Here is an 11,998-nt window from a genome sequence, read left to right as displayed (position 1 = left end):
ATGACATATTTACAGGTTTATATGTTTTCACATGAGAAAGCAAACACAAACTCATGTTTTTATTCACTTTGTTTTGAGACCGTATTTCTCCATGTAGCCCAGGTTGGCCTTGAACTTACAATCTTCCTGCATCTGTCTCTTCAGGGAAGAAGTTACTGACTTGGATGATACTACCTCTTTTAATCTTTTTACATAAAAAATAAGAACTTCATGTATTTTGTTTTTGTTTGTACAACGCTTTTGTGGTGACTTTGATACAAAAGTGAATTGGGCGAGTCAATTTTGTGATACAACATTTAAGTTCAACATTCTAATATCCTCCTTTCCCCAACTATGTTCTACCAGATATTAGCAGACATTGTGCAAAAATGACATTATTCACTCAAATAAATTTCGAAGAAGTGAATGCTAGGTTAGCTTTGTACCACTGAGCTATATTGCCTGTTCCCTGAGGGTTGATTTCATATGTTCACTTGGGTAGGCTATTATTTCCAAATAAGTCCCACATACATGCACATTCACATGTATAAACATTCACTTATTCTTTCAAATAAACCACGATGAAAACAAATAACCATGTACTCATCACAGTGTCATGAAGACAGATGGAGAGAAAAGATGAAGAGAGTGGTAGATGTGGAGGGAGAAAGGTGAGAGGAAGAGAGATCGAGAGGCTGAAACCAATTACAGCTGTACCCGTTTCTGGGTCAAGTAGAATTGTATAAAAATTTTCAAACCTATAAAAAGAAAGGCAGAGGCTCAGCCTTAATTCCAGAACTGCTTCCTATTCTCCCATCTTACCCAGCCTCTTCAGGACACTGTCAACATTGAAAAGGGGATTTCTTCTCCAGAAATTAACATAGAAAGATAAAGCATTAAGAAAGATAACATACCAACAGATAGGCTCTTGTGTCAGAAAATGTTCCTGGGACTTAGATGGTGTGTGTGTGTGTGTGTGTGTGTGTGTGTGTGTGTGTGTGTGTGTTAACAGTGGGATGCAGTGAATGTGAGATGAATGTCAGATCTGGTAACACTCACTCTCTGCACCTCCAGACCTCTAGTGTTGACAGATCCCAGCCTCTCAACCCCACATTAGAGGCAGAAAACTTGTGCCACACTCTGTATCATGGGAAGGGACTGACAATATTGATGTCCCCAGGCAAACTGAGGGCTCCTCATGGGCCTTCCTCCTGAATCCAGGTATGAGTAAAGTCTAGATAAGACAAAGACACCATCTCTCTCTGGTATGGGGAGCCAATTCTTGGAGGAGCCAAGGAAGGCACTTGCCTGTTGTAAACAACCCAGGCCTCCTGTCTGCTGGCTTCTCTGGCTGAGGGAGATGTTGGAGTCTGAGCAGGTGAATCTGCTTCCAGGGAAGGGCACACTAGAATTTGTAAAATTTGAACAAAATTATGTTCTCAATAATCTAGACTCACAAATACAAAGCTTGATTCTTTGTCACAGGATGCATTGAATCAAAGTGACACAATCATTTCAGAGATACAGGATTATCTAAAAAATATATTTTCCAAGCTGGGTACTAGTGGCTCATGCCTGAAATTCTAACTTCTCAGCAGGCTGAGCCAGCCTGGGCACACGAGTCCATGAGACTCATTACCAATTAACCACCAGAAAACCAGAAGTGGTGCTGTGGCTCATTGTGATAGAGTGGTAGCCTTGAGCTGAAGAGCTCAAGCCCCACTATATATATATTCCCATACAGAACCAGAGCATGCTTCTACTAGCATCAACAGATCAGATCATTGATTACCTCTCAATTAAGATGCTAAGCTGAACTGAAATTCATATGATCCAGTGGTTCCTTCTTGTTGTCCAGAAGGGTTCTCCAAACACCTTGTGTGCTATCCATGAAAGCATTTATCAAAGGGCAATTTTTGAGGCATGGAGCCCAGGCAGGGGCTCTGCTACAATTCAACAGCCCATCTGGGGCCAAAGGTATGCTCACCATTTCTGAACAGTGGAAGACCACATTGCAAAGCCAAGTTGCAAAGACATTTTGGGGCTTACTTACGACAAATTCATTCTTGGGCTTTTCCAGAGTCAGTTGAAAGTCACCTTGACTAAAATTCCTGGCTTAGGAACTCTTTATATCCAAGTCTATTACAATTGAATGATATTTCTTTTCTTTGTGAGTTGGGGGGGAGATGGGAAGTGGAGAGAAGAAAAACATTTGAGTCTTTTTGAAATCATTTTGAATTTTAATCATAGCAAATGTGTTTTAACAGTAGTCATAAAATTAACATTACCACATATACAAAGGACAAGACACCAGTTGGCATACAAAAATACCATATATTAAAATTGAGTTCATCAGAAAAACTCAGGACTAGCTAAGACACCATCTATAACAGAGAGAGCAAGCAAGAATGCGTTTTAAGACATTCAGATTAATAAACAGCAGCTTGATATCCCCTTTACAAAGTCAACATTTGGCAACATTTGGACAATATTTTTTCTACATGGCCCAGCAGCTCATTTATTTGTAGGGCAATTTGGCCCTTTAAAAACTCCTAAAAATAAATAATCCACATAATTGTAAATGAAACATGTCAAGGGCTGGAGTCAATGGCCTCTGAGTAGCATTCATCTCACCATATGACCAGTTTGTTACCCAGCGTGAAGGAATACACTGGTAGAACCCTAAGAAGGGAGAAACATGCGGCAGCCACACAGCTTCCACTGTTAGTCTGTGACAGCCCCCAGGAAAACCAGCTTCTACAGGCTATCAACCATCCAGTGAGGAAAACACAAACCAGTAGTGGAATAAATAAATAGAACCCATGGTACTCTCCAATAAATTTCCCTAACAAAGGTAAGTAATTCAAGACAGACCCATAGAGCTAGGTAACACATTCTGCAGTGAAGAGAATGCACAGAACTTTGTACTGACTCAGCCACCATTTCTACAGAAGGTTCTGAAATTGTCTAGCATGCTGACAGAAGATGACAGGAAATCCTGGTCCTCCTTGGGATTCTCCCCATCAACTTTGCACCCTGTATAAAGTCTTCATCAGAAGCAACCTGACCGAATGTGGTCATCCATGCCAGAGCAGTAGATTGTGCTTCGCTGAGTTACCTCACTTGCTCCCAACTCCTTTCTGCAGCTGCTTTCTGTTCTCAATGTCCTTTCATACCTATTTTGTTTTCCACAATCCTATCACAGACCTTCTTTCTCTTAGTATTTTATCCTTCTCTGTGTTTGTCTGCCTGTCTGTTCAGAGACAGATGACTTTGTCTCTGCTTCTCCCACAGAGTTCACTTAACAGCTGGGTGGTCTCTTTGGCAGTCCACGCAGCACAGTATAAGGTAGTACAGTACTTACTGCATTATGTACTATTTAATGAGATCAGTGGTTCCCCTGATAAATGACAGTTGTTACTCTATTTCTTCTTGTTCCAGCTCACACTTCTTCTCTACCACCACACCCATCAGCTACTTGTGGATTCCCAAAAGGCAAATGTCAAGTTAAAAACTGACCATCCCCTCAAGGATGTAACTCTTCTAAACAACCAAGGAGCAGGGCAGTTTACTAAAATGAACACTGGAAAGCTAAAACATGATTTATTGGGGCATGGTGGTCTCCAGGGGATGGTGAGCAAAGGAATGGAGAGAAGAGAAGACTAGGAAAATACATTATCATTAGAGTCAATGAACATACAGGAAAATGAAACCTCCTAACTGAAGGTTATGGGCAGAGAATAGATGGAGAAGTGATCCAGAAGCATTGTACTCATAACATGAGTCATGGAATTGTAATCTCTTTGTACAACTATTAAAATAAAAAGTTACCAAAAAAAAGAGATGCATTGTCCTTATAAACTGATTTGTGAAACTGAAACCCCACTGTACAATTAATTACTTAAAGCTATATATTTGACCATTCCTTGGGAAAACTCTTTTTAGGATAACTCCAAAATAACTCACAGTTGAGGGAAAGGACAGAAGACTTTGCCATGAATCACTAGCCTTACAAACTAGTGAGGGATCTAGAGCAGCATTCTGTATGATTAGGAATACGTATGAATGAACATCCCTGCAACAACAACAACAAAAGAAAATACATGCTGTCAGGGATCTGAGGAGGCCCCTCAGTATTTTGTACTAATTACTGACTGTCCCTAAAAGTATCATAAGATTAGTATCAAAAACCTTAAGCTAGAGTAAAATCCAGCAAATACGATGAGTGTTTTCAAGCACCACTACATCATAAGTGAGATATACACAATGGGGTAACTCCCAGGCAGTGAATCCAGAAAAAAAAAATCAAGATTACTGGTTACAGAGCAAATAAACTTGTGCAGAAAAATGGGACCCACATTGGCAGAGCTGGGGAATAATGACTTACTACCCTGATCCCATGAGCAGTCAGAAATTAAATGCCTCATCTGCTTATGTGGCTCAATGACAGATGGCTTTCAAAAGAACCCAGCCGTGTCCATCTCTTCAAACACTGGCGAAGTCTAAGAAGCCTATCGACAAAGTTACTACCAAAGTCTAACATTATGTATGGAGCTCATAGCAACTCCAAGAATTTAACATTTAGAATCTACATTGTGTAATCCCTGCAACTTAGAAAGGATGGTTCTTACTATCTAGCCAACTCTTATCCCAGGTACGTTGTGTATGTATGTATATGTGTATGCACATTAAGTCAGCTGTCAGGACAAAAAAAACCAATGCTTGAATATCTACTTTCTTGGTTACTGGAGTTTGAATTCAGGGCCTTCTTTGTGCTTATTTTACAAATGCTCTACCACTTGAGCCATGTCCCTAGTTCTCTATGTTTTAAAAATATTTCAGGTTCCACAAAATTCAGCAAACAATCATCATTGCTTTGAAATTTCACTTTTCGTTTCAAAATTGTCATGAAATGACCATGGCTCTGGCATGGTGTAGAGCTGTTTGGTTAAGGGTTACCCTGGGGGTAACATTTTGCTGGGAATGATGGAATTGTAAAGGAACAGACTCTCCATCTAGGTCCAAGATGACAAATGGCCTGATGGATACTTCAAAAGCAAAGCTATCTGGCTGGTAGCATCATTTTTCCAAGGGAAGATACACAATACAGTATTTTGCACATCACTCCTGTCCACTAAACCTTGATTATCAGGAAAAGTCTGAGTTTTACATGGGATTTTACCTCAAACTGAACTTCCTGCTTTCCTTTGCTCAATGAAACAAACAAACAATCCTAGTAACTTCAATACCATTCCAGTCTTCAAATTTCATTGGTCAATGCTTCGTATTGAAAACAAAACAAAATGTAAAAAGTGCCTCTGTTTATGGAATTGTAATCCCTTTGTACAACTGCTTAATGGTAATTTTTAAAAGTGCCTTGGTGTAAAACTCTACTGAAGACTAAAATAAAAACAAAAAAATGTCAAATCCCACTCTAAAAAATAGTATGTGCACTTTAGTCCGGCATCTAAAAACTGACATCCACTGACTCCCACACCAAATAAAATGACAAGCTGTCAGACTTCCCAAGAAAACAAAAACACTCTGAACTCTGCAAAATATGCTTGCTCTTAGATTTCACAGCTTATAATGTAGTAATGGAGTTCAGGAAAGACATTGAAAGTGAAGGGGGGGTTCATAGGCTTTTTTTTTCTGTAACATTTTTTGGCCACAAGACCCTAAACATGATTTCACAATACAGGTCATGCAGAGCTTGCAAGTTAAACATTTTACAGCTACAATCTAGCTACTATTTTTGGACAATAAATTCGCATGCAGCTAATGGTCCCAGAAAAGAGGCTTAATAAAGCCCACTTTAAACTCTACTGCTCTTCCTTGGCCCAAAATACCTAAATAATAATCTGTCAAACTGGAGATGACATATTTTTTTAAGCCCAGAATGGAAGAGCTTTCTTTTTGCCGACTCTATATTACTAGCCCTCACACGCTTTCTTTATCTCACTGTTACTTTTGGAACATTTTGATGTCACTAGCCAATATGGTAGCCTCTAGTCACATGAGTCAATTTAACTTTTAATGTTTTCAGCATCCCCAAAATGCCTATCCAACAGCATTGATCTAGAAAATGCCAAGGGCTGTATGGCATTAGCACACAGTGGACCCTCTAGTGGGCCCACTATGGAAATCATACACGAGATTAATTTTATTTGTAAACAAAATACCTTCAGCTTTCTGATCATAGAAAGTGACTAGAACTTCAGAACCAATTTGCTTCTGCTCATCACAACTTTTACCCCAGATAACTATACAGATATTTTCCAAAGACAATACTTTTCCGGTGACATACTTGGCTCTATTTAACATATTAAGCATTCACTTGTTTGTCAAGATCACTAATAAAGATGAAAATTCATGCTTCTTATGATTTACTATTTATACAACACTCATTGTCCTGTACAAATAGGAAGGGGCATCCAACCCATGTTTAGCAATTTTTAGAACTTTAAATTGCACGGGTTGAAAAGTTTCTTCAAACATCTACTCTCATCCCTAAATCAACCCTCATTTTGTTTCCCAGAGAAGTTCCTAACTAAATTGAAAAGAAACCTACAAAAACAAACAGACAGGAAAGTAATAGCAGAACGATAAAGGATACTCTTCAACCCCGAAAAGAATCACTTGTCAGGCAGGGATGATGTCAGATCCAGGAAGAAGTAAGAGGACACCACAATGCATGGCCCTTAACTCTTTTGCTGCAGAATTACAAGTTATCACTCTCCTTCCTAGGACCCCTGGGCTCACTTCCAGATTGACACCTGCCACCAGAGGTTGCTTTCAGCTCCAACTTTCTCTGCTTTCCACTTGTAACCTTTCATGAATAGGCAAGTATAAAGTCTGGCAGTTGTATTACATGGACTGTATAGGTTGTTAGCATTGCAGGTAAATTCCAGAAGAGGTCAGGGCATGGATGCCAGATAACATTAAAACACTGTTCAACATATTAAGACTCTATCTGGCAGGTTTGTAGGTCTCTCTCTCTCTCTCTCTCTCTCTCTCTCTCTCTCTCTCTCTCTCTCTCTCTCTCTCTCTCACACACACACACACACACACACACACACACATACACACACACACACTAACAAGCAGGTATGCAAGCTGCTGGTACAATTCATTTAGCAATGTAAATAATTTTTCTTAAACACTTACACATAGTCTGATTTAAGTAGGTACTATTAATTTGAAGGTCAAGAATCTACCAGAAAGCCAATTAATTTTGCACTGCTCATTATAGCTCCAGCACAGGGCTGGTTTTAAGTGAACAGTTCTGTGGGCATTGTTTGTTTTATTCTATAGCTTTGAACTAGGAAACACAGAATACTGCATCACCACACACATTAGTGTCCGTGGGGACTACATAAACCTACTAAACAAGCACAACTCTTATCACAGACTATGCTAGAGGCTTGGTCATTTCAGACTATACATTAATGTATATAGATACCACTCATAAAATTAATTTAAATAGTGCAGGGCTTAGAATTGCAAGGATAAAATCTATTTGAAATGTAGCATTTCAATGCTACATTTTTATGTATTGTTTTCTGTCCAAAAAAAAAAAAAGAAATTAGGTCAGACATGCATTATAGCAGCCTGTGAGTTTGAGAAATTGACACTCACCCAACAGTATATTTTGTTACATAATACAGGATAGTATTCAGCTAATATAATACCTAAATTATTAATACCAAATAAATCCTAGATTATTTGTTGTATAATGCCCAATAGCTTACACAATAAAATGGCATTGTAACCTAGTTTCTAGTTTGCACTTTCAAATACATTTTCTAAAGGTTTTATGACAAATTTGAAATATGTGAAAAATCAAAGTTCATAATTTTACATTTCTCATTCCAATTAAATGCTAGCTCTTATTCTAGTTGTTAGTGTTTCAATTTATTCCACATTAACGCCATCAGTTTAGTATGTGTATACTTTTATGTTGCTTGAAGATAACAGCTAGCATATAGATCAATTAAATTATCTCTATTTAAAGGGCTATTATCTAGCTTTACTTTCTGAAATCAGTCACTGCTTATTTTTCTCTTCTTTCTCCCCAACCTTCCTGCCATTTTCTGGGATTCAATAGAACTTAAAATCATATTTAAGTGGAGATCTTGCTTCCTGAAATCAGAGAAAGGAATTACAAGAGAATTATAAAGCTCATAGCTGACTGTCACCTTCCCCCCACCCCCGCCCACCACAGGAGTTTACCTTTAACTTTAGCAGATCTTTCGTCATGAGCATCCATAGACTGCTAATATATTTTTAAGCAGTTACAAATTCCTCAGGAATTGGGTCCATTTATGGGAACATAAGCTGTTTACTTTGCCACTTTTCTCTACAAAACAAATACATTTTGAAATACAAAAGATTTTTCTTGCTTGTATTTCAAGAGAACATTGGAGTTCTAAAAGATTTGACTTTCACAGGCCAACATCTTTCAAAAAGTAATCCGTCCAATTCAGATGCTTGTCCATCCATAGTTTTCCCAAAGCCCAACACTGGAAGACAAGCTCTTCTGACCATCTCCATTTATGTCTTAGAAACATAGAACATAAAACCACACAACAAAGGAGCAGGTGAGTGTTGGAGGTGATCAGGAGACATCTCATCTCATTTCGGGGAGGGGGAACAGGTCCAGGCATCCACAAGGTACCCAGTATTTCAGATGCTTAACGTATCTGTGCCTGCAAAGTCTGACTCACAGGATTCTTCTGAAAAGACTCAAAAAAGCCTGAGGTAAATCAAATTACACACACGCTACACACACACAAATACACAAATATTTACATTTTAAATTGTGAGATGGCTTGAGGAAAATCTGTGTACAGGATTCCTGGAGAATTAGACATTTCTCATTACCTCTTCATTAATTGCTCCCTTGTTCACTTTCAGATTAATAAACAGGTAGCAAGTTCTAATCGCAAGGGAAATGAAGGTACATGACAAGACATAACACACAGAAGACCCCTGTCCAAATGTGTTCTCCAAATCACAACAATCCATTTCACTTATTTTGATTGGGGTGTCCTTTGAAATGTATAAAATGCCTTAGCAACAAAAAGAACACTGAGTTTCACTGAAATAAAACAGATGAAAGAAAGAAAAAGGCCAAGCAGCCAGCACTGCATGTCTTCACCGAGTTTCTACGTGGACTCGAAGATTAATTCTACTCATATGCCCAGCATCTTTGTGATACCCTACTGTATTTGGAGATCGTTGTAAGCACGTGTACAGTTGAACGTCTACGTCGCAGATGTCTATCTCACAATGTGATTTGAGAAATCATAAATTACAGGCCCATTTCCTACATGATTATGAGGAAGCATGCAATCATCTTCCAAGCCGTCTCCATCCACACACCGCAACTCGCCTGCCATCTTGCTCCGACCTCACTTTCCACCCCGTGTGTCCGTCCTTCAGGCGGATCAAGTGGCAACTCAGAGGCCAGCGCTTGGCACCAAATGGTCAGTGTCACCCCCACCCCCATCTCACCGGCATCCCCATCACCAACACCTGCTCCACCTCCACACTGGCACCCACAAGAGCCTTTCCTGCCCTGGGGTTCAGCCGCACGAGATCACAGTGAAGCGCTTGGAGATACAAGACATGTTGTGCAGTACAATGCCCAGAAGGAAGACCAAGACACAGGCCACCAGGATCACAGTGCACACGCCGGACCAGGTGGAGCTTTTCACGGCCCCCCGGCGCTCTGCCTCCTCCTCCACCACCTCCTGGGGGGGCCCACCTTGCAGAGGCTGCTGCTCAGCTGGGATGGTCACCACCGTGACGGGCTTCTGCTGGCTTCCGGGCAGCAGGCGGCAGCCCATGTCGCCGGGCAGCAGAGTGCGCTCCTTGGAGATGGGCAGGGGCAGCATGTAGCACCCGTTGCTGGGGAGTTTGATGAAGACCGGGGTGTGCTCAGACGTGTGTGGAATGGCGATGACTGCCAGGACCTCAGGGTCATCGGGGAGCTGTGACACCGAGAAGCCCGGGGGGAGCTTGGTGATGCCCCGGCACCAGGGACACCTCACGTCCTTCTGGCTGGTCCTCATCTGCTGGAGGCACACGGAGCAGCAGGTGTGTTTGCAATCCAGCAACTTGGGCCTGCGCCGAGGGCTATAGTAATTGAAACAGATCTGACATTCCAGCAAAGAATCCTGGGAGAGGGTCTCCATGGTGGTCCACGAGCGGGAAGGGCTGGGCCCAGACCAGCCAGGGGCAGCTGCTTCTCAGGAGTCCCCGCCTTGGCTTTCTGGTGTCACCCAGGGAAATCACGGGGCTTGCAGGTCTTTGGCATTCACGGGTGTGTTCATGTCTGAAGGAGACAAGCGACACAAACAAAACTATTCAATGCATTCAGAGAAGGAGGTGGGATGCTACATATTTCAAGGATTTAGAGCATGATTCAAAGGTACTGAGCTTCCAGCGAAAGCATAGAAATGGACACCATCAACAGACAGAGACCATGCTTCCCTATTTCACAGGGTCTGTTGTTTCTGTTCTGGGCATTGCAGCGCACCCTGGGTTTTCCTAAACCACTTCTCTTTTCCGGGAAGTCTGAGGCATTTGCTAGAAGGAAATTTCCTCTGGTTCTCTCTGTCTCTGCTCACCCTCCTGTAAATAACAGCTGCCAGATTCAGGCAATCTCAGGGTGCAACATGTAACCAACCAGTCTACTACAGTCTAGGGTTCCTTTCTCAAAGGTTATTAACATGACTCTGCTGACAGAAACTTATCTTTTCAATCTCTGTCACCAAATCATTTGAACCAAGGCTAATGTTTATCAAACATTCGTACCATGTGATAATTCTCATCACTTGGTCTAAAGTGACAGAAGCACTCATAAAAATGAAATAGCAATGCACCTTAAGACAGTAAAAGGCCACACAAAGGCACACTAACTGCACAGTTACCACAAATATTTCTCAGTCAATTCTTGTGTTATTAATATTTAGGCCTGTGTCAAGAAACATCTCAGTGTCTCACACATGCTAGGCCAAGTATTCTGGCCCACAAATAAGAATCAGACATGGGAACAACACACAAAAAAATCAGAGGTCAAGTTGTTTTCCAGTGAAGAAATCAGCATAAAAACTGAAAAGGAAGTCAGCCATTATTAAATTATTTCTCTCTTCTTCCCGGGACATCAATAAGAATTTTTACCCTAATCCTAGAGTGATAGAGATGTCTGTTTATGGAATTTGCCAGTGTGGGGGCTTGAATTCTGGGCCTGGGCACTGTCCCTGAGCTCGTTTGCTCAAGGTTAGTATTCTACCACTTGAGCTACTATTCTACTTCTGGCTTTTTCTTTTTGGTGATTCACTGGAGATAAGAGTCTTGTGGACATTTCTGCCCAAGCTGGCTTTGAACTGTGATCCTAAGATCTCATAATCCTGAGTATCTAGGATTACATGTGTGAGCCACCAGCACCTGGCTTCCTTATAGATTTTTAAAGAATGCTTTATCCTTAGCTTATAAATTTCTATCTTTGACCTAGATGGCTTTTACGGAATCTCTATGCACCCAGTCATAGGCCCAGCTAGGAGAGCAAATCCTGCAGGGAGGGAGAAATGAGTTTTATCAGGCTCAAGCACAGACAGGGACTCCGGTTCAAACCAAAACTTGGGGGTTTACTGCTGGTGATGGGAAAACACCAAACGTTAAGTGTAGAATGAGGGGCCCGTTACAAAGACCTGTTTGCGGACTATTACATCAGGAATGAAGAGTGGCTGAGGGTACATGGGAGTGGTAGAAAATGCTTCTCTCTCTTATCAGAGTAGCTCAGGGAAGGCAATGCATTGAATGAGGTCACAAGGTAGAAGAATCCAAGTTAAGCCATGACAAGACCAGAGTATCACAGAGAGAAATCAAGACCAAGGGCCACAGGTTCTGCTTAAGCTATGCTCCATGCAGGTGTTGGGAACTAAATTACACAGGAGGAATCAAGAGAATCTGGATAAGGTGGGGACTGACATTGAAAAGTCATCACAGAACA

At 41.0% G+C, this 11,998-nt stretch overlaps 1 protein-coding gene across 1 annotated transcript in view; it reads right to left on the bottom strand.

Annotated features, from left to right (window-relative positions):
* Window positions 1-3,056: 3,056 nt before the first annotated feature.
* The window catches only part of Rnf152 (ring finger protein 152), a 69,661-nt gene continuing 60,719 nt past the window's right edge, over window positions 3,057-11,998 (bottom strand). The window contains exon 3 of the mRNA XM_090353011.1: window positions 3,057-10,318. Within this exon, the coding sequence (XP_090209137.1) occupies window positions 9,567-10,178 (612 nt within the window). The 5' untranslated portion in view covers window positions 10,179-10,318 and the 3' untranslated portion in view covers window positions 3,057-9,566. The remainder of the gene's footprint in view (window positions 10,319-11,998) is intronic.

The sequence above is a fragment of the Megascapheus bottae genome, chromosome 19, assembly GCF_031878675.1.
Source record: "Megascapheus bottae isolate mThoBot1 chromosome 19, mThoBot2.hap1, whole genome shotgun sequence".
Classification (NCBI taxonomy): Eukaryota; Metazoa; Chordata; class Mammalia; order Rodentia; family Geomyidae; genus Megascapheus; species Megascapheus bottae.
The sequence above is the reverse complement of the archived record's forward strand: the minus strand, read 5'-3'. Positions and strand labels throughout refer to the sequence as shown.